General features: G+C 40.2%; 1 protein-coding gene across 4 annotated transcripts in view; it reads right to left on the reverse strand.

Annotated features, from left to right (window-relative positions):
• Positions 1–2,000: 2,000 nt before the first annotated feature.
• The window catches only part of JCAD (junctional cadherin 5 associated), an 83,531-nt gene continuing 65,927 nt past the window's right edge, over positions 2,001–19,604 (reverse strand). For all 4 annotated transcript variants that reach the window (XM_042475535.1, XM_042475537.1, XM_042475534.1 and 1 more), the window contains 3 exons: positions 18,158–18,505; positions 6,975–10,678; positions 2,001–4,126 (listed from right to left, as the gene is read on the reverse strand). In XM_042475535.1, coding sequence (XP_042331469.1) covers positions 4,092–4,126; positions 6,975–10,678; positions 18,158–18,456 — 4,038 coding nt within the window. In that variant the 5' untranslated portion in view covers positions 18,457–18,505 and the 3' untranslated portion in view covers positions 2,001–4,091. The remainder of the gene's footprint in view (positions 4,127–6,974; positions 10,679–18,157; positions 18,506–19,604) is intronic.

Below are 19,604 nucleotides of genomic sequence, written 5' to 3' on the forward strand. Positions count from 1 at the left end.
TCACTGGGAGGTGGGGTGCAGACTGCAAGGGGTGACACCTCAAAGGGGTAGTGACCATCCAGTGGGGCCGTCACTCACCATTCATCCCAAGATGGATGAAAAGGAGACTAATATTCTCAGGGGTGTCACTAGGGGTGTGTGGAGTGCAGTGGGTGATACCTCAGAGGGGAGGTGAACACCTGGTGGGGCAGTCACTCAACCTCTGTCCCAAGCCCCCCATCTGCCCTGGTCCACCAGCAAAGGCACCTCTGCCATCCACAAGTGGAGGAGTGGGATGCTGCTGCTGCTCAGCTGACAAAAAGTGGGGACTGGTTGTGTGTGCCAAGTACCCTGGGGGTGACAGCATGAGTTACTGCTCTGAGTTGAAACCAGTCCTATTGACACCACTGAGTATGCTCTTTTTGCCCGAGTTCCCTGAATGATAGAATATTCAAGATAACTGTTAAAAGATCAGATCCCACTGGAAGAGAGGGTGTTGTTCAAATGTGGTACCACATTGTTTCTTATCATTATTTTTAAAATACTAAAACCGGAGTATTGAGAAGGCGAGGTATAGGCATTTTAGTCACAGTTTTAAACATCATCCTATGTAACACTACTGCTATTTTTAAAACTTACATTCCTTGTGCTTTACAGTTAGTCTAGCAGTAAAATTTATACTCAACAGTATTTTTCTTCATTAGATTGATATATATTTTGCCTTTCTTCCAAAGTGGGACTCAAATCCATCTGTCATGAAAGTCCAGAAAATGAAGTAAAACTTGCATCCCCTCAACCCTCTTTCATGGATTTTCTACAACTCTTTTCAGCTTTGGACCTCCTTTGAGCCAGAAGATGGTATGTTATATTTAGCCTCCTGACAGGCAGAGTTTCACTGTAACAGATCCAAACCACAGGTTCTCAGATGCATTTAATAGTTGCTTCCCAGCCTGTTTAGATGCAGGAACACTGTTGCCAGTGGGGGCAATAAAGAATAGAGAAGCAACAAAGGAAAGAAGTACATATATTACCTTCCTTCCAGTACTGTATTCCAGTTCCAAATTATTTCCCCAAGTGAGTTTCTCAGCCATGGTGTTTTAAATGCACGGAAAAATTCTATTTAAAACAGGGCTGGGGAAGCTTTTGCCCTCCAGATGTTTTGGCCTATTACTTCATCAGCAGCATCTAGTTAATGGCAAGTGAATGTGGGAAATGTCATTCCCTATGATAGGTTCACCTTAGGATTGCACTAAAGGATTGCACTAAGGCACACAACAACAAGATCTCCTCAGCAGAACTAACAAGAGGGCCCCCAAACACAGAAGGATTGAAATAAGTAGTCTTTATTACCATCTAAAGAGCCTCCTGCCTACCACCACGGATACTACCTAAGACCATTAAATCAGGGATCTCAACCTATCAGTGTTCCATTGGCTGGAGATATTATATATATATGATTAACATATAATGTGAAATAAAAAAAACCACAATAATATGATCAGTGTTCAACCTATGAGTTACCATATTAACATAATCCACACCCCTGATCTCTAGCTTGGTGTTGTTCCTGTTGGTGGTTTTCTTATGCTTATCAAGTTTCTGTTGGATCCTGCAAAATGGAGAAGAGGCATATGCTTAAATGATGGATTTATTGTGCAGTTCTTCCCTGCCTTATTTCCAGAGCGTGCCAAGGTTTCAGATGCTGTCATCTTCCATTTGTGACCCATACTTTCCCTCCATTTCTTGTGTCTTTTTTCTAACCACATATAATCCATCAGGGTGGTGGAAGGGATGACTTGTGGGAGATGTTGGACTACAACTCCTACCCAGAATAACAAAGGTCAGGAATTATGGGAGCTGCACACCAACATCTGGAAGGGCACAATGAGCTCATGAAGCATGGCAAAATGGTTCAGCTGTGCAATATTGTTTTTTGATGACTAGTGCTACAGGTCCTCCACCTGAAAGAACCCAGAAGAAAGAAAAGCCATTTTTTCAACAAATGAAACCATGCACTGTTGTTTGATATATAAAAAACTTTAAATATTTAATAACGATCCTATGTAATAGAATCTCATGTTACAGATAAGCAAATGTGGTTGCCAAAGCACAACAGGTGGGTTAGTTTTATATCTGGCCAAATGATAGGACCCAAAAAAATAAAATTTCAGGAACTGGAAATGCTTAGCAGATAACATGGCTTTTAAAGAAAAATAATATATAAAAAGACCAATACAAATTGGCAGAAATACATTTTCAGAATGGGGAAGTGAGCATGGAATACACTTAAATAAGTGTTGTGTTGGTTAAAACAGTATTAATCCTAGAATAATGTACAAGGTTCTTTTCAAATATGCTTGCAATATTTTGGGAGTATGGTTTTCCAAAATATCTCTTTGTATGGCCACAAAAGTGTCTATAATATGGGCTTATAGTTTTAAAAAACAAAATTAGTGTAAATATTAAAACGTGAACACAGAGTGACAGCCCATTCCTGTGAGTGGCTCTGCGACGTTAGCTGGATATAAAATCTGTTTATAAGATCTGGTACAGAGGTAAAATCACTTCTGTTGTGTCAGTTATGGCAGGATTTGATCCTGGACTCCCAAGTTGATTCTTCTCTTGGTATCTTGGCAATGACCTATTTAGTAGATCAGTGTCAACTGTGTTGTAGCTTCTGTGTGGCTTATTATATGTCACCGATGCCTTGAATGCATCACCATCCCATATTCCTCCATAAACATATGGGTGGAACTGGATTCTCCCAAGAACCAGAGTAGAGGCCATGCACCCTGACACACATTCCATAGATAGATTTGCACTTTTTAAATCCTCTTAATATTTGTGCTACTTCAGATTCCTTAGGATTGAGTTGGGGTTTTGTTTTGTTTTTGGTAATAAACAAGAAAGGAATGTTACAAAGTGGAAGACGATCCTGGACCATTGTCAGTTGTGTGCTTATCTGAAAGAAATAAGCCAGCCAACAAGAGAACAACTTATATCTAAATACAAACAGATTTGTTCCATAGAAGAGATATCTACATATGTACATACCCACATAAACGCATAACTCTTTTTACAATGGAGAGAGCGGAAGCTGTGCCTAATGGGGAAAGTACTCAAGACATACAAAGAAACAATTTCTCCAAAAAGCCTTCCTCCTGTAAAAAGCAGATATACCTCAACAGTTAGCATTTTCCTTAGACTATAGAAAAATAGATCGCCTTCTGTTAAAAAAAAGTTGCTTCATTTAAAGGGGTCTGCTATAGTAATGGAGCAATTTCTTCATGGAAAGAATTTTAAGTCAGCCCAAAAATGGAAGGAAATCAAAAAATAAAATGTTGGGGGAAAATATAACTAACTAAGTGATAGTTAAGTGCAAAACAGCAGCAGCCAGCATAACATTGGTATTGGTTTGGTAGCAGTGGCTGAACTGGCTGTAATGATATGTATGTACAGTGATGTTTTGGCCTTGGGGTTTTGTTTTGTTTTTGTGGAGCATTTGCTCTTCTATTCTGTGCATGTGGCTAGTAAGACATTTAAAGTCAAAGCCCCTTCACATGGTCCAAGATAATTTCACAGTCAATCAATCGGCCTCCTTTCCCATTGGCTTCCATTCCCATGAGCTGAAAAAAGCAGTGGCTGCAGCTCTCTTTCTGCCTGCTTCATGGCCAATGTTAAAGCTTAGAGTTCAGTGGTTCGGATGTTTAGCTTAGAAATTCACATTCTTTCAGAAATCATTTTGCTAATCTCCCCTGTTTACATTTTCTACAGAGGCATTAGCCAACCATCCCTCCACGCCCCTCCCATCTTCATCCTGTTTACCATCCTGGATGAACGCTACTCAGCTGGGTTGTAAAATGACCAGTCCATGCCAAGTAGTGGCATTAAGTCTTAAGCTACAAAAAACAGATGGTTCCAAAATGAGAAATTTTTGCTCGCTCACTCTCTTTCTCTTGCCGTCTTCCAGGCAGGCTCCATAAAGCAGTGGAATAAGAAGTAATCTCTCCCCCCCCCCACCCCAACAGAAATGAAGGCTTCGTCAGTATCCTCCAGTACTGGGACTTGGCAAAAATGTTCCGCAGAAGGATCAGAACTCTTGTCTTTTCGTATCACACTCTTTCAACTCTGGTGGGATCATACACATCTGTGAAAGAGAGAAGACAGCCATTATTAGTAGTACCAGTCACTATTTCCCCTGTCTCAGTATCCCTGTGCAGATCCTTTTGATTTCAGTGGGAACACTCCATTTAAATAGAATACTTAACAGTCTTTGCATTACTCACTCTTATGACAGCATGTTTCTCACATTTTACACACAGGCTAACAGCTTATTCAAGAAAACCAATGCTTGGAAATAATTGTTTGGAGTTAATTTACTTGCAATTAATTTGTTTACCCAGTAAAGCAAAGGTATAACTAAATGACTTGAAGATCATAACTTAGTAAGAGATACTCAAACGACTGTGTTAGTCTATATCAGCATAAAATGATACAAAGGAATCCTGCAGCACCTTTGAAACTGAGAGAATGATGTTTATAGCATAAGCTCTGGAAGACTCAAACTATTTCATCAGATGCATGCTTCACTGATTTTAAAGTGTAACTGCAACTTTTTAGTTACTTTTACAGGTTCACAGTTTTGGCCACTTTAAAAGGTAAAGAAGAAGTATTAAATGTTTCTAGTACTCTGTTGCAGGGTTTGAATTACAACAACAGAGTGCATTTGTATCATAGGCTTGTAGCATTAAGATGTTTTTATTAAAAGGAACAAAAAGCAACCAATTATCTACTTCAGGGAACTGAGAAAGTAAGTTATTTTACCATTCATTAGCTGTTACAATAACAAATTGGTCTTTGGTCCTTGCAAATGTAATTAATGGCTTTCTAAGTACCTTTACAAGGTTTGGGAGAATGACAAAGGGAAGAAAACTTTTGAGATACCCAATCTGTGTGAACCACTTCACACAAATCAGGTGAACATATGGTAGCTGAACTCATAGCAGGGGAAACATGACCATGTGATAGCTGCACAAAATACAGCAATAATTTCTGCCCCGTACAGAGAATCAGCCCAAGTAGGAAGAGGAACTCCAGCCAAATACCTCTGGTGATCTGGACCCTAAAACAGAAACAACACCTCTGGTCAGTACAGATTACCTCTAGGGTTATTATGAAGAATGGTTTCTTTAGACACCTCCCATTGTTCCTCCTCACTGAAACTATTTGAAATTGTAGTTTCAATATATTACTTTGAAGAAACTCCCATCCATCAAAATATTACATTTTTTTCTCTTCTCTACATATAAACTATGTGTTACCAATCTTGCTGCATCAAAGGACCCAGGAGCTTAATAATGACTGAATGTAAAATTGTAAGAGGATTGTTATTGGCATCCCCTTTTGACCAGGGGAAAGATTAGAGCAGATCAGCTGTTTACAGCTTGTTTGCCGATAAGGGCAGCAGAATAGAAAGGTGCTTTTAAGGACCTGAAGTCTTTTTGAGACTGCTGGTTGCGTAAATAAACATGGTCTCCTCGATGTGGTTTTTCTCTAAGACCAACTTTCTCATTACAAAATTATAGCTGCTTTTTATAGTTACCTTAAAAGTTATTCTGTAAAATGGTCCAGGCTTTTAAAGTAGGGGTACAACTTTGGGGAGGGGCGGGGGGCTCACCATGTCTTTCAGATCACATATGATCAGCACTACCTATATAACTGTATATTATGAGATATAAAAATAACACTCATGAAACACAATTTTAAAATGCACTACTGATTGGCAAGACTTTGAAGCTCATTAAGGACCTGCCCTCTCTTCTGCTACTCAAATCTCTCACCACCACTGGTTTACCCAGATAGCAGCCCTGTTTAAAGTGCAGGAGAATAGTTTCCCCCTAATCCTCCAGATGTGCTGGAAGGTTATGCCCATCACTCCATATTGCCACTGAGGGATAATGGGAGTTTTCATTCCATACATCTAGAGGTTGCCAGGTTGGAAGAGGCTGCTCTAGAAGATAAAAGGCTGTTTCATTCAACTAGCCTGTTTGATTAATTTCTTAACAAATAAACTTACACAATGGGCAATGGGCTTTTAGGTCACCACTAAAACCTAAACACCACTGCTAACCCCAGTTTGAGTAGCTCTCCTAAATCCTGACTGAATCTTGATTCAACGGGTCTGCTTAATTTGGGACTCACAACTGAATCTACTCCTAAAGTTAGTTTGTCTATTACAGTTTGTATTTAGCTGAAACTCAAAAATATAAAATCATAAAGTTACCACAATGATTGAATGTGTCACATTGATTTCTCTCCAAATGATACAGATTCATCAATGAAACTGTGCCTCTACCTTGGAAACAGCAGGAGGGGCTATTCTCATCTTGATCTAACAATCACTTTGACTGGTAAGGGGGAATTATTTTTATTCTGTCTGGAGTTTCCAGTAGCTTCATAGGAACCTAGCCATCTCTCCCTCTTTCTCTCAACTTGCTGAAACCATAGTAGGTGAATGGTGAAGATCAAACCCGATGACACTTGTAAGGCATAGTTAGCAACCATGTTTAGACACTTTAAAATGTAATAATAGACATGGGGCACCTGGGAGAGCCATTTTATTCAGGACTACAAAGCACAGGAAGAGGGTTAACTCTTCTTTTTACATCATTTGTATTGGCATTTACTATTTATATATATGCATGGGGGGGACTGGAACCACCAAGTGACAAAGGGGTTTGATTTTTCTTGTGACTAGTATATACATTATGTATACTGCATGGATAATATGACATGCAAGACACTGATTTGAGCAGAACACATAATTCAGATATTGATTGATAATGTCTTTCATCTGCTCCCAGTTCAACCGTCAAGTTCATACTTATGATGAACCAAATAATATACTCTTTCTCTTCAAAGACCCTGCAGAATAAATACTCATTTCCCACTAAAGCACTGATTGTAAAAAAACCCTGGAGAAATCAATATCTTACCTAAAGAAAATGAATGTTTTCCATTTTTCTTCTCATTTCTGTTGTCCGAGAGTCCATTTTCAGCGAGTGAGATGATGCGCTTGGAGACTGAGCTTCCATGGGACAACTTACGGGGCAGTTCATTATGCCCAGAACTGGGATCACTTCCTCTTTCTTCTGAGCCCTTGGACTGTTTGTCCTCATCTCCATCCTCACTTGAATCCATGTTCTTTATGCTTAGTCGCCTCATACGAGAAACCGAATGAACTTCTTTCATCCTCACCAGGCGATCCATTGCAGCTCGGTTAGGGGGAGCTGCAAGTTTGCCTTGCAAGGTCTCAATCACCTTTGATGTGCCTCTGCCTTTTTTTTCTGCATTAGGTGGAATCTCATGTCTTTCAGCAAATGGAAGCACAACAGACTCAAGAGGGGGAATATGGTCATCACTTTGTTTGCTAACACTTTCATGCTGCTCAAAATGTTCAGCTATTAATGTTTCTTGTCCAGGGTTCTGGTCTTCAGTAGACTCCAATGAGATATTGTCTCCAACAAAGAAGGAGCTTTCTGCCCAGCCACACTTCCGTCTTCCTTCGTAAGAAGTCACCTTTGCTGCCGTCACATCCCCCAGTGCCTTTTCAGCTGACAATTTAGGGCTCTGGGGTAGGTTATCGGAAATGATGTTTGATAATTTATCATGAACTGTTCTGTTATTGGGTACAAGACAGTCCACAGGTACCTCTATTCCCAAGATCCTAGCTGCTCTTGCCTGCAGCGATTCATTGGGGGGAATCTCAGGCACAATAGGCTTTCCATAACAATCCAGCACATGAGTGCCAGGTCCTTGGTCATCATCAAATCCCACACTTCTCAAATCTGGTTCAGAAAGACCTTGACTCCTATTTGTTAAAGATAATCGCAGTACTGACCCTCTCTCCAATGCTAAGTTATTCCTTGGTGCTGTATGTTTCTTCAGCCTATCTAAGTCAATTACATTGTCATTTTCCAGTTGGATTTCTTTTCTGAAGCTGAAGCTATTGAATGGATTGTAGTGATTCTCATCATCATAGCTGTTGTCTGGAATTTTTTTGGTTGACTGTAGACTGACAACATGTTTTATTACCCTTTTCCCAACTTCCTGTTTTCTTTGTTCTGCTAGAAGGTACCCATTTATTGCCCTGATAGGTTCACCCATCTCTCTGGCCTGCAAACATCTAGTATCCACATGAGATTCACTAGCTATGACCCTAGTGTTTGACCATTCAGATGCACTTAAACTTTCAGATTTGCTTTTATTCTTATCCTGTGTACATATAGGAGCAACTGGTATAACAGTTTCTGGCTGCATCCCAGGTCTCTGGTCTGACTCCTGGCACATCTCATCAATCCCAAAGGTTCCACTTTCTTTTCTCCCTCGTTTTCCCTCCTCTTCCCTTTCCTGCTTGCCATCATTCTCTACACCATCTTCAGTACTTTCTCCCTGTTCCTGAAGCTCCTTGTTGAAACTTTCTAGCTCACTTATGATATCCCAAGGACGGCGGCTAACGGGTTTCAAAAGGAACTGCCCAAACAGTTCCTTACTTTGACAAGGGGTGCTTTCTTCCTCTCTGAAGACAGAATTGGTTTCCTTTTCCTGCCCAGAAAAAGCTGTGTGTGAAGCAGAAGGCAAAATGGGCCTTACTTTTGGACTATCTACAAGAGTCCTAGAATATATGCTATTGCTGGTTTTGTTCTGATACCCTTGGTCTTTCATGCTGGAGGTAAATTGTTTACACTTTTTGTTGGCAGCAGCTAACACAGTTAGTGTTGGCTCTGCAGTAGATGTGCCATGTCTTAACAACTGGGAAGCTGTTGCCATATCTGATCCCGTGTGTTCTAAACCATGGAAAAGTCGCATGACTTTGGGTTCTTCTGTGAAACTGGTCTGTGTCTGTTGGTCCTTGTACTGATCACCTGGCCATGAGCCAGAGTACTGGAGCTCCTTGTGTTTTGCAGGCTGCAGGAATCTGAGATCATTCATTTGTTTGAACTCTGGTTTCCACAACTCTTGTTTTCGTAACTCATTCTTATTGGTCATGCTTCCTGTAAGGGCTTGGAGCTCCAAATCAGTGGAAGAAGTGCTTAGGAGACTTTGTTCCTGCAGAACCCCACTGTTATCAAGCCCATTCTTTTCTTCGCCCCCCTGTGTTAAGTTGTTGTTCCTATCAGTATCTGGCAGATTCAGATCAGACTTTACCGGGATGGAGACCAAGCAAAATATTGTTTCGTTCATTTTTTTCTTTGAACTCCTCTTGCTCTGGATCTCTGTGCCAGGTTCAAATGTTTTCACTTTAGTCACAGTTTCACAGAGGGGTTGTGCATAAGGGCTTTGTGCAGACAACCAACCTTTGGGGCATTTGCTATTCAAGTCATTACCTGCGTCATAACTGTCTCTTTGGCTAGGCAAGGCACAACTGTCCTGATCTACGTTCAATTCTGCTAGCCATCTGCTGCTCTGTGCAGAACTGCCAGAGACCTGGTCACATTTCACAGCAGTATTTAGTGAGTCTGGCATATTTGAAAAGGCACTGTTGTACTCTGATTCCAGAGAATTCCCTTGGAAGGTATACAGACTTGTCCTATTTGCATCCTCAGCAGCTCTGACATCCTCCTGAAGGCCATCAGGGTGTGCGATTTTAATATGCCGTATTCGTGGGTCATCAAAAGGAATATACTGAACAGAAGACAAGTAGCCCTCCACCTGACTTAGATGGCTTTTCTTATCATAAGGAATTGGTTCATTCTGATAATGCTCACACCCACTCTTAAATATACCAGTGGATGGGGGGTAGCCAAGATTGGTTGCTTCAACTGGACTCTGCATACCATTATTAAAGCACATATCATAATCAGGCACTTCACTGGACAAATACTGATTTGTATTTTGCTGGGCTGGTGATTTATAACATGGAGGGGGAATATACAAAGGGGGCTCCAGGCTAGAGTCCTGAGTGCAAACATCCTGAATCGGGTCACTGACTTTGGTTGAACTGGAGATGGCTTCCTCTTTTCGCAAGTCATCCTGCAGTGAGTTGGTTTCCAGGTTTCCCCTGGTTTGTTGATGAAGTTCATAGGAAGGAGGCTTCAAGGGTCTGCCATATTTGGGCTTGGGTAAGGGAAGGAAGTGGGCTGCTAGATCAGGGTGCCTAGACGTTTCCAGGCCCTGTCCAGTTCGGGGGCAAGATACTGTTTTAGTTCCACTGAATGAGTGCTTTTTGGTAATGAGAGAGGGCATTTCAACACACCGCAGGCTCTCCGGTGAAAGAACTCTTGGCAATGATTGTGATTTTCCCTTAGTGTGGGAGGTAGGGGCAGTACTGACTTGTCGGCCTGAATACTTATCTTGAAGTAGCTTTTCCTTGTCAATGTCAGACACAAGTCCTCCAAATACGGTTGGCTGGTCCCAACTTTCTGTCCTTAAATTCTGCCACCTATAATCAGCAGAGGGTTTCCAGTTCTCCTGCATGTTGGCTCTTCTAATTTTCTCTGTTCCACCTTCTATCTCCCACTGACCTTTTTTGTCATGTCCATACAAAGTGCAAGGCACAGCCATTCCCTTCATTTCTGAGTCCCCCTTGTCAGTATAACCCAGTAATGCACTAAAATCCTGGCCTCTTCTTCTCCAGTAGGCAAGATCTTTTTCTGTCTTTGGGCTGGAGGACCAGCCTAACTGGGGTTTGTCATAAAACCTGCAAAAGAAAGGAAGGATCAGTGAAGAGGTTCATGCAAGTATCATACACCCCCACCAAAAGTAGGCATAGCAAAAAATCTGAGCAACCTATAATACAGTGGGCTCTTAGTATCTGCTGGGGTTAGGAGCCCTGGTGGCGCAGTGGTTAAATGCCTGTATTGCAGCCACTCACTCAAAACCATAAATACCAGCGAAAGGGCTCAAGCTCGACTCTGAGCCTTCCTTCTGAGGTCACTAAAATGAGTACCCAGATTGTTGGGGGCAATTAGCTTACAGTTGTAAACTGCTTAGACACTGTTAGTTCAGTATGAAGTGGTATACAAATGAAGCTGTTTTGTTTTTGTTTTGGTTGCAGGACCCCTGTGGATACCAACATCTGTGGATGCTGAAGTCCCATTAAATACAATGGCATTGGAAAATGGTATTCCTTATATAAAATGGCAAAGTCAAGGTATGCTTTTTGGAATTTATATATATATTGAATATTTTCAAGCTGTGGATGGATGAATCCATGTGAATATGGTGGAACGACTGTAATGACATAGCCAGTTTATTTACCATCCTACAATTTCTGCAGAAACTATGCATAAAACTTTTCTGAAGAACCACAGAGGAATTCTGATTGAAGTTCTACTTATAATTTATCTGAATGTATTATTTATCTGAATTCCAGCAAAACATTTGCTAAGGTCTCCCATAATATTTTGGTTAGCAAAGTAATTAAATATGGAAACAACATCAGATGGATCTCTAAATGGTTGGAAAATTATGCTCCAAGAGTTGTCATCAATGGCTGCACTTCAATCTGGAAAGAGGTCTCAACTGGAGTGTGTCAGGGATTTATCCTCAGGTCACTACTCTTCAACATTTTTATCCATGACTTAGGTTCAAAACACACTGCAGAAATAATCCAGTTTGAGACTACTTTAACTGCCCTGGTGCAATGCTAGGGAATTTTGATAACTGTAGTTTTGTGAGAGATTCAGCCTTCTCTGTCAGAAAGAGTTCTGGTGCCATAATGAACTACAATTCCTAGGATTCCCTAGCACTGAGCCAGGGCAGTTAAAGTGGTCTCAAGCTGGATTATTTCTGCAGTGTGTTTTTGTTCTTACATGACAGGATAGAGGGAATGCTTATCAAGTTTGCAGATAATAGAAACTGGGAAGGGTGACTAACACAATGGAAGATAGGAACAGAATACAAAAAGACTTTGATAAACTAGAAAATTGGAGAGAAATTTTAAAAATGAAATTCAGTAGAGACAAATGCAAATTTTGTCTACATGCAAAAAAGACCTTGGAATTATTGTTCATCAGGAACATAAACCAGCACTGTGATGCTACAGCAAAAAAGTGAATGTTAATTTAGCCTTCATTAAGAGACACATAGTTTCCAAATCAAGAGAAGTAATAATCCTATTATATTCTTCACTGACTTGGCCTCATCTGGAGTACTGTATCCAGTTTTGGTCACCTTATTATAAGGACATAGACAATTTGGAGTAGTTTCAGAGAAGGGCAACAAGGATTATGTGAGGTATGGAGGACAAAACATAAGAGGAAAAGCCGAAGGAACTGGGCACATTCAGCTTGGTACAGAGAACTGACATTATCACATGTTGATAATACCTCAAGGGCTACCACAAAAAGAAGGTACAGACCTCTTCTCTATTGCCCTAGAGGGTACAACTAGATCTAATGGTTCAAAGTAACAGGAGAGCAGGTTTCAACTGAACATTAGAATTTCTTGACAGTGGAAGCAGTGTAGCAATGAAACCAACTGGTTAAAAACCTTCCTCTTCCAACAGGCTTTCCCCTAGATGCTGTAATATCTGCTCTCTCCCCATTGCACCAGCACTTTAAGCTAGTTATTGTGTGGTTTTAATTTTGTAATTTTAGCAATGTTTTTAATAGTTAATATATTGATTTGGATTTTTATGTGAGTACTGTTTGTAAAGTGTACATTTGTGTACTTCTGTGTAACCCGCTTTGATCTACCAAGGAAAAGCGGGCTATAAATAAACAGTTTATTATTATTATTATTATTATTATTATTATTATTATTATTATTAACTGCAGAGAGAGATGGCGGAGTCTCCTTCTCTGGATATTTTTGAAAAGAGGCTGGATAACTACCTGCTAGGTATGCTTTATCTGGGGATCCTACACTGAGCAGGGGGTGGATTTGATGTCCCATGAGGCCCCTTCCAACTCTATGATTCGATTATTATCCTTGGTAACAATAAACTGATATAGTATGTCTACATATACTTACTATACTCCATAATGTTCAACTGCATCAGTAAGATTCTAGAGCATGCACCCATGGAGATGATTTTTGTAGCTACAGTATTTCCTTAAGAGCTACAAGCATAGACCTGCAACAAAAAGTTGCAGCAGCATGTCTTTACTCCCTTACAGAAGTGTTTCTAGCCATGTCTTTCAGCAAGATGGCTGGAGCAGACCATTCCATCACAGACCCTTCCATTTTTCTCTTCCAACTGGCACTCAATATTCTATAGCTACTGAGTATGTTCAATTTGCTGTAGGCTGTTTGGAAGAAAGCAGCTGCCTCTATTGTTAAAAAGAATGTACTTCTCCTTATGCTTCACCTAAACATGCTGATACTTTTTTTCACTCTTCATGACCCTGATTTATATTAATTTCTGTTGGCACTCACCACCTAGAATTGCTTGATGCTCAGAATCTGGCCCGCCATGCTTTATGCTTTCTCTAGGCACATCACTTAAAATATAATATAGACTATTCTTATCCTCCTCTTTCTAGCATTTTTGGTGCTGGTTGCACTTGAGACACTGCAGGAAATCAACAGAACCAGATTCATAAACAGTGACTAACCTGATCTCCTGCAAAGAACAAGAATCTCTTCCAGGCAGCTGGCAGAAGGATCACATGTAAATTGGAAGGGATTTGTTCTCTTTTGTATCATAAATGTTAGACTTGAGAAAAGATGGAGAAGCAAGCAAGGAAACTTTCTAGGCCACCAGCTTTTCCAGATTTACAAGAATGAAACAATCCTGAAGACCTATTCCAGAGTTATCACACAGAAGGCTTTTGTGCAAACTAGCGGTCAGTCACAGCGTCATCTTCTGAATCACATGTGTGTAAGAAATGCAAAAAAGCTGCAATCACACAAGATGCTTGTGTGTGCCACTGCCAATAAAATTGCCCATAGCTATTCAGCATGTAGATCAGAAAGAATCTACTTTCCTTCTCCGTCAGTCCTAAAATATAACACTATGTTACTGCTTAAAGAGATTTTGGGGAGATGTGGGGAACCCAAGAATCCCCATCATCTTAAAAACAGATTCAAAAATGAAGCATGCCCACATGGCCACTGGTAATCTATGTTCTGAACTCTGTTCGAATTGCTTCCATTTATGTACATGGATTCATCTCTCATCAGTTCATAACAAAAACTAATATAATAAAAAATTTCATCAGAAAGATTAAAACAAATCATCTGGCAAAATGTTCAGGGTAGAAAATTACTTCCTTTCAGGGCCAGAAAAGGCAAAGCACTCAAGTCAATACTATACAAGATTAGTACAGATGATAGAGATGAAGTTATATTGCAAACAGAAAGTTTAGTGTGGTTAGGATGAAAGCCATGTTTTCTCTCAAGTGTATAGTGGACTCCACTCAGCATTATGAAATTGTTATAGCTCTCTTGCTTTGACTGATATCAGGAAGGTGACATAGAAATATTTCAGTAAAGCTACAGGCCAAACAGTAGAGAGAAAAATGACTGTGTGACTTTCTAAATGACACCAGAAAGCTGGAGAGCAATAAGTCAGTAGTTCCCAAACTTTTGTCCTTCAGATCTTTTGAACTTCAACTCCCAGAAATCTCTGCCAACTTGGCCAACAATCTGGGAGATGAAGTCCAAAACATCTGGAAGACCAAAGTTTAGGAGTCACTGCCTAAGTACTCAAAGAAACAAAACTTGTCTTTCTCCAATGGAAGTCAAAATGGCATCCATACGGGTTCTCAAGTTGTCTCTTAACCATAAGCTAACCTGACCTGGCCTTCTTAACTCTGTTTTATGGTTGTTGTGTGCTACATATGAAGAAGTACAACATGAAAAGAATATAAGTCATCATTTCCCCAAATCCAATCTATTTTGCATGCTTTGTCCTCCACATAAAAAAAAAGTGATTTTAAAACTGCATAAGAATCAAGAGGCAGATTCATCCACACATCCAAGACTGATACATTTTGAAAATCCTTTATCAGTAGAAACGGTGAAGCAAAGGGGTGGGGAGGAAATGGAGCAATATTTATGCTTCTCGGTTTGACTGACAACAGTCTCTGTTTTCACCATTTGTCTTTTGAAATAGGCTACAGTAAGCCTTTTCTTTTAGTTCATGTTTTAATTGATAGACAGCTGCAAGAGAATGGATACAAAACACCCTCACCCCAACACATAATCCTTCCTGTCTAATTTGTTCCAGTTCAAAGGTGCATGTACGACTGGCTGCAGGCAAGTGAAAAAGCAGTGACACATTTTATGAAGTGATGACAAGGCTGCACTGGACAGGAGATGCAGTAATGAGACCTTCCAAGAAGATTTTGAGGTTTGCTTCAAGTGAATGCACCCAAGGGGGTGAAATGCTTCCCTTCATATAGGGATGCCCATAACTGATTCACAAGGTCTCACTAGATGCATTTATAATGAAAGGCTGAGTTGAAGTTGCAACTAAAGTCATCCCTCCATATCCATGGATTCTTTATCCACCAATTCAACCATCCATGGTTTGAAAGCATTCAAAAAAAAATATCAGTTCCACAATGCAAACCTTAATTTTGCCAATTTATATAAGAGACACCATTTTACTGTGCCACTGTATTTAATCAGACTTGAGCATCTACGGATTTTGTTATCCATGAGGAGTCATGGGCCCACTGTATATGTTATCAGAAAAATAATGCAAATGTCTTTTTCTGCTTCAATATGTGTTACCTGAGCATTTCTAATTTTATAGTTTTAATCAGCAGATAAAGGCCTTTTTATTTTATTTAAGGAAAATCATCATTTTTCAGACCATGCTTTTAATGGGGGGAAGGTGTTTTTACATTATTATGTTTTAATACTATGCTAACTTGTTTTTAATGCTCTTTTAGCTTGGTTTTTTTAATAGAAATTTTGTTTAACTGTGCTTTAACTTTTGTATTAAAGAGGTTTTTTTAATTGTATTATGCATTTAATTGTATTGCATGTCATCTTGGAGAAAAGTGGGGTGTCAGTTAAATGAATAAATACATAAATAAATGAATAATCTAGAAACCTAAATCTTAGGGAGGAAGACAATTGCTCACCTGTCATTATAGGCTTGGTAGATTTGTCTTCCTCCAGCCCCGCCACCTCATTCACAATTCATTCCTTTCTCTACATTGCCCACCCACATGACAAGTTTTGACAAGCCATCATAGGAAAAGTTAATTTTAACTGTATATGCTCAGCATTATCTTTTTACCAAGATATTATAATTTCTAGAACTTGACAAAGTTACTATAACCCCCTGATTCTTCCAGCTGACAAGGATTTTGAGAGCTGTTGTCAAAAAAGGTAAGTTTTCCACAGTCTGAACATTTGATCCAATGATTTAGAGCCACTCTGGATGCTTCTGAAGTCTTTCTTTCTCCTTCATATCTTGATACGCAAAGCTTATTAGTATTACTAGCAAACCTTTATTGTTTGTAAGGAATGAAATCATCACATTTAGCTTGTACTCACTGTCACAAGCAGAACAAAATAATATAAAGTTATGGTGGCCATGTATCCTATTTTACAGAAGGCAATCCTACATTTGGAGGAATGTCTAGCCCATGTCCACTTTTATATGGACATCAGAAGAGGAAGCAGCTGGGGACTAGAAGTTGCCCATCAATATTTGGCATCTGGAAGGCAAACTGATCTTCCCCATTAAGGTGTGATGTCTTTTTATTTATTATTATTATTATTTATTTTATTTCTATGCTGCCTTTCTCCCAGAAAGGGACCCAAGGCAGCTCACATATAAAATAATTTCAAAAATGTTACAATAATATGTAAAAACAATGTACATTTCAACTAGCTAAAAACAGTATAAAATGTCATCAAACATATACCATTTGTATTTAAATGATAATAATTATTTCTAGATATGTTTTTATGTCTACAAAACAGCACATTTCACATTCTATGCATCTCTAACTCTATTCAGGTGCTATTTATTCTAAGTGTAGAGACAAAGGGCTTGTGCTCCAGTCCTGCCCTGTCCCTCCCTCCTTATGTGGCCAAGGAAGGTCTGAAAAGAAGCTGTAACTGCTGGATGTGATTTGAGTTCCAGGCAAACCCTGACAGAGCAGTTTGGGGACATGTCAAGCTTTGTAATCACGTTGAACCAAACATAGTTATGGCTCCTTTTGAGACCATCCCCAGCAACATGGGAAGGGAGGGACCAGAGCTGTTTGTTTTTGTTGTTAACTGCAAGTCAACCCCAATTCATGGCAACCCTGTGGATGAGATATTGCTAAGCCTCCCTATCCTCCACTGCTTTGCTTAGGTCCTGTAGATTCAGGTCTATGGCCTCCCTGATGGACTCTATCCATCTGGCATGTGATCTTCCTTTCTTTCTACTACCATCTTCCTTTCCCAGCATTATTGTCTTTTTTAGTGAGTCATACCTTCTCATAATGCAGCCAAAGTACGACAGCTTCAATTTAGTCATCTTGGGCGCGTTACAGACTGCCTGAAAACGGCGGTCTGGTGCCGCCGCCGGTTGCTGCGTCGGGAACCACAGTGGTCAAACTGTGCGGTTCCCGGATGCACCAAAAAGAAGCTGCAAAAAGCGGCTTCTTTTTGGGGCCCGGAAGTGGTGCCGCAAGTGGCCAATGGTGCACTCATGACGTTACTTCCATCGCAGGATGTGCGGGTGCTATGTGTCCATGATGTCAAGATGGCGGTGCCCATGTAGAACGGGCCCCGCCATTTTTTACGTCCCCAGGACGTACTAGGGTTAGAGGCGTGTGTAAAGCACGCCCTTTCCTAACCCTAGTACGTCCTGGGGACATACTTTACGCCCATGCGGAACAGGCCTTGGTCTCCAGAGAGAGCTCAGGCTTGATCTCTTCAAGGACTCATTTGTTTGCTTGCTTGTTTGTTTGTTTGGCTGTCCACCGTATCCTCAGCACTCTTCTCCAGTACCACACCTCAAATAATTGATTTCCCTCCTATCCACATTCTCTTTCTAAATGCTTACAATAAGCACTGCTTCCACACATTTACAGTAAATAATGCCTAAATAGGGCTCAATGTCTTCTTGGCTTCCCTTTTTGGCTGATGTGATTCTTCCTTTTAGCAGACACGGGCATGCCAACCTATAATGCTCCCAGCAAAGGTAAGGTTGTATGGAGCTGAATTCAAGTTTTGTTTTTAAAATATCTAGTGAAACTTGGGAGAGAGGGATACTCACCCTGCCTCTGAAGTATGCATATTGGCCGAAGCTGGGAAGTCTTTATGGTAAACGGAGACCGGCTGCCTCCCTCTGATGCCATAACTGCTTTGATTGTCATTCAAGGTACTTTTGGTTCCTGTCTTCTTGCTGTTTGCAAAGGCTACAGAGTTGGTTGAAAACCCATTAAGTGGTCCATGACTAATCCGCCTATCTGTGACTTCATGCTGGAATCCATCACTTCTGTTCTCATACAAGTTGGTGGGATTTTTAGACAATTTGTATCCATGAGAAATCAGGAGGTCCTCTACACTGAACATATTGTGCTGGCTTCATTTACCTTGGTACCCCTTGTAGTTCTCACGAATACTGAAAGAAAAGACAAAAGAGTTTGTGAATAAAGAAAGAGCTATTTCATCAACTCTAAAGGAAGAGACCAATCCAATACTACTAGGGATCTTCTTCAACAGTCATTTATTAAAATCAATGAATGACAGATTCATGGAGCCTTCCACAGGCTGGATTACATTAGATGCTCTACCTATGCTCCCTAACACCACCACGTTGAAGCATCAAGATGAGTAGAGCTTTTCCATCCACACTTACACTGGGAACCCAGCTCTGCTCCTCCTCCTTCTTCTTCATGTTGAGAAAGGCAAGATGGAGCAAAGCACTCCCACGTGCTGAGTCCCTTGCAAAGCTGACCAAGAGCAGCTACTTTTGCTTTTCCTCTCCCTTCCTTGCTGAATGCATAAATCATCTGTGTCGCATGTAAGTTATATCTGAGGCAATGCCAGATGCCAGATAATAATTTGTCCAATGAGTGTAATTTTCAATGTCTAATTTTACCCAGAACATGGAAATTGTATGTATGTATGTATTTTATATCCTGCTTTTCTCCTTTATGGGATTCAAAGTGGCTTACATAAACTCTATGTTAAAACAAAATAGCTAAAACAACCTAAAATACTAAAATTTAAAAAGCATTAAACAGCAATTTATTTTAAAACATTAATTTAGAACAGTTAAAAACACATCAAACCCTATTAATGTCTATTAAATATTAAATCCAGCATGGCTGTTGCACTACCCCAACTGGTTAAAAGCAGAAGGCCTTTTTTTTTTTTAAAGGACTTTATCTGCCAATGAAAAGATTGCAGAGGAGGCCACCTGAGCCTCTCTTGGAAGAAAGTTCCATAGCTTCGGACTAACCACTGAGAAAGCTCTCTCCTGAGTCCTCTGTCCATGTGATGGTAGAAAATGCCATCCTCCAAAGATGGCTCAAGTAGGCCTCCAATATTTCTTTTGGAGAATGCCCAGTCTCCTCCAGAAAGCATGATCAGTGGCCATGCTAGCTGGGGGATTCTGGGAGTTGTAGTCCAAAGTCAAAGCTTTGATCTCACCATATATCTAAGAAACAGAGAAGAAATGTCATAATATGTAAATATGTCTCTAATGTCTGAGCAAG

Source organism: Sceloporus undulatus, chromosome 6, assembly GCF_019175285.1.
Source record: "Sceloporus undulatus isolate JIND9_A2432 ecotype Alabama chromosome 6, SceUnd_v1.1, whole genome shotgun sequence".
Classification (NCBI taxonomy): Eukaryota; Metazoa; Chordata; class Lepidosauria; order Squamata; family Phrynosomatidae; genus Sceloporus; species Sceloporus undulatus.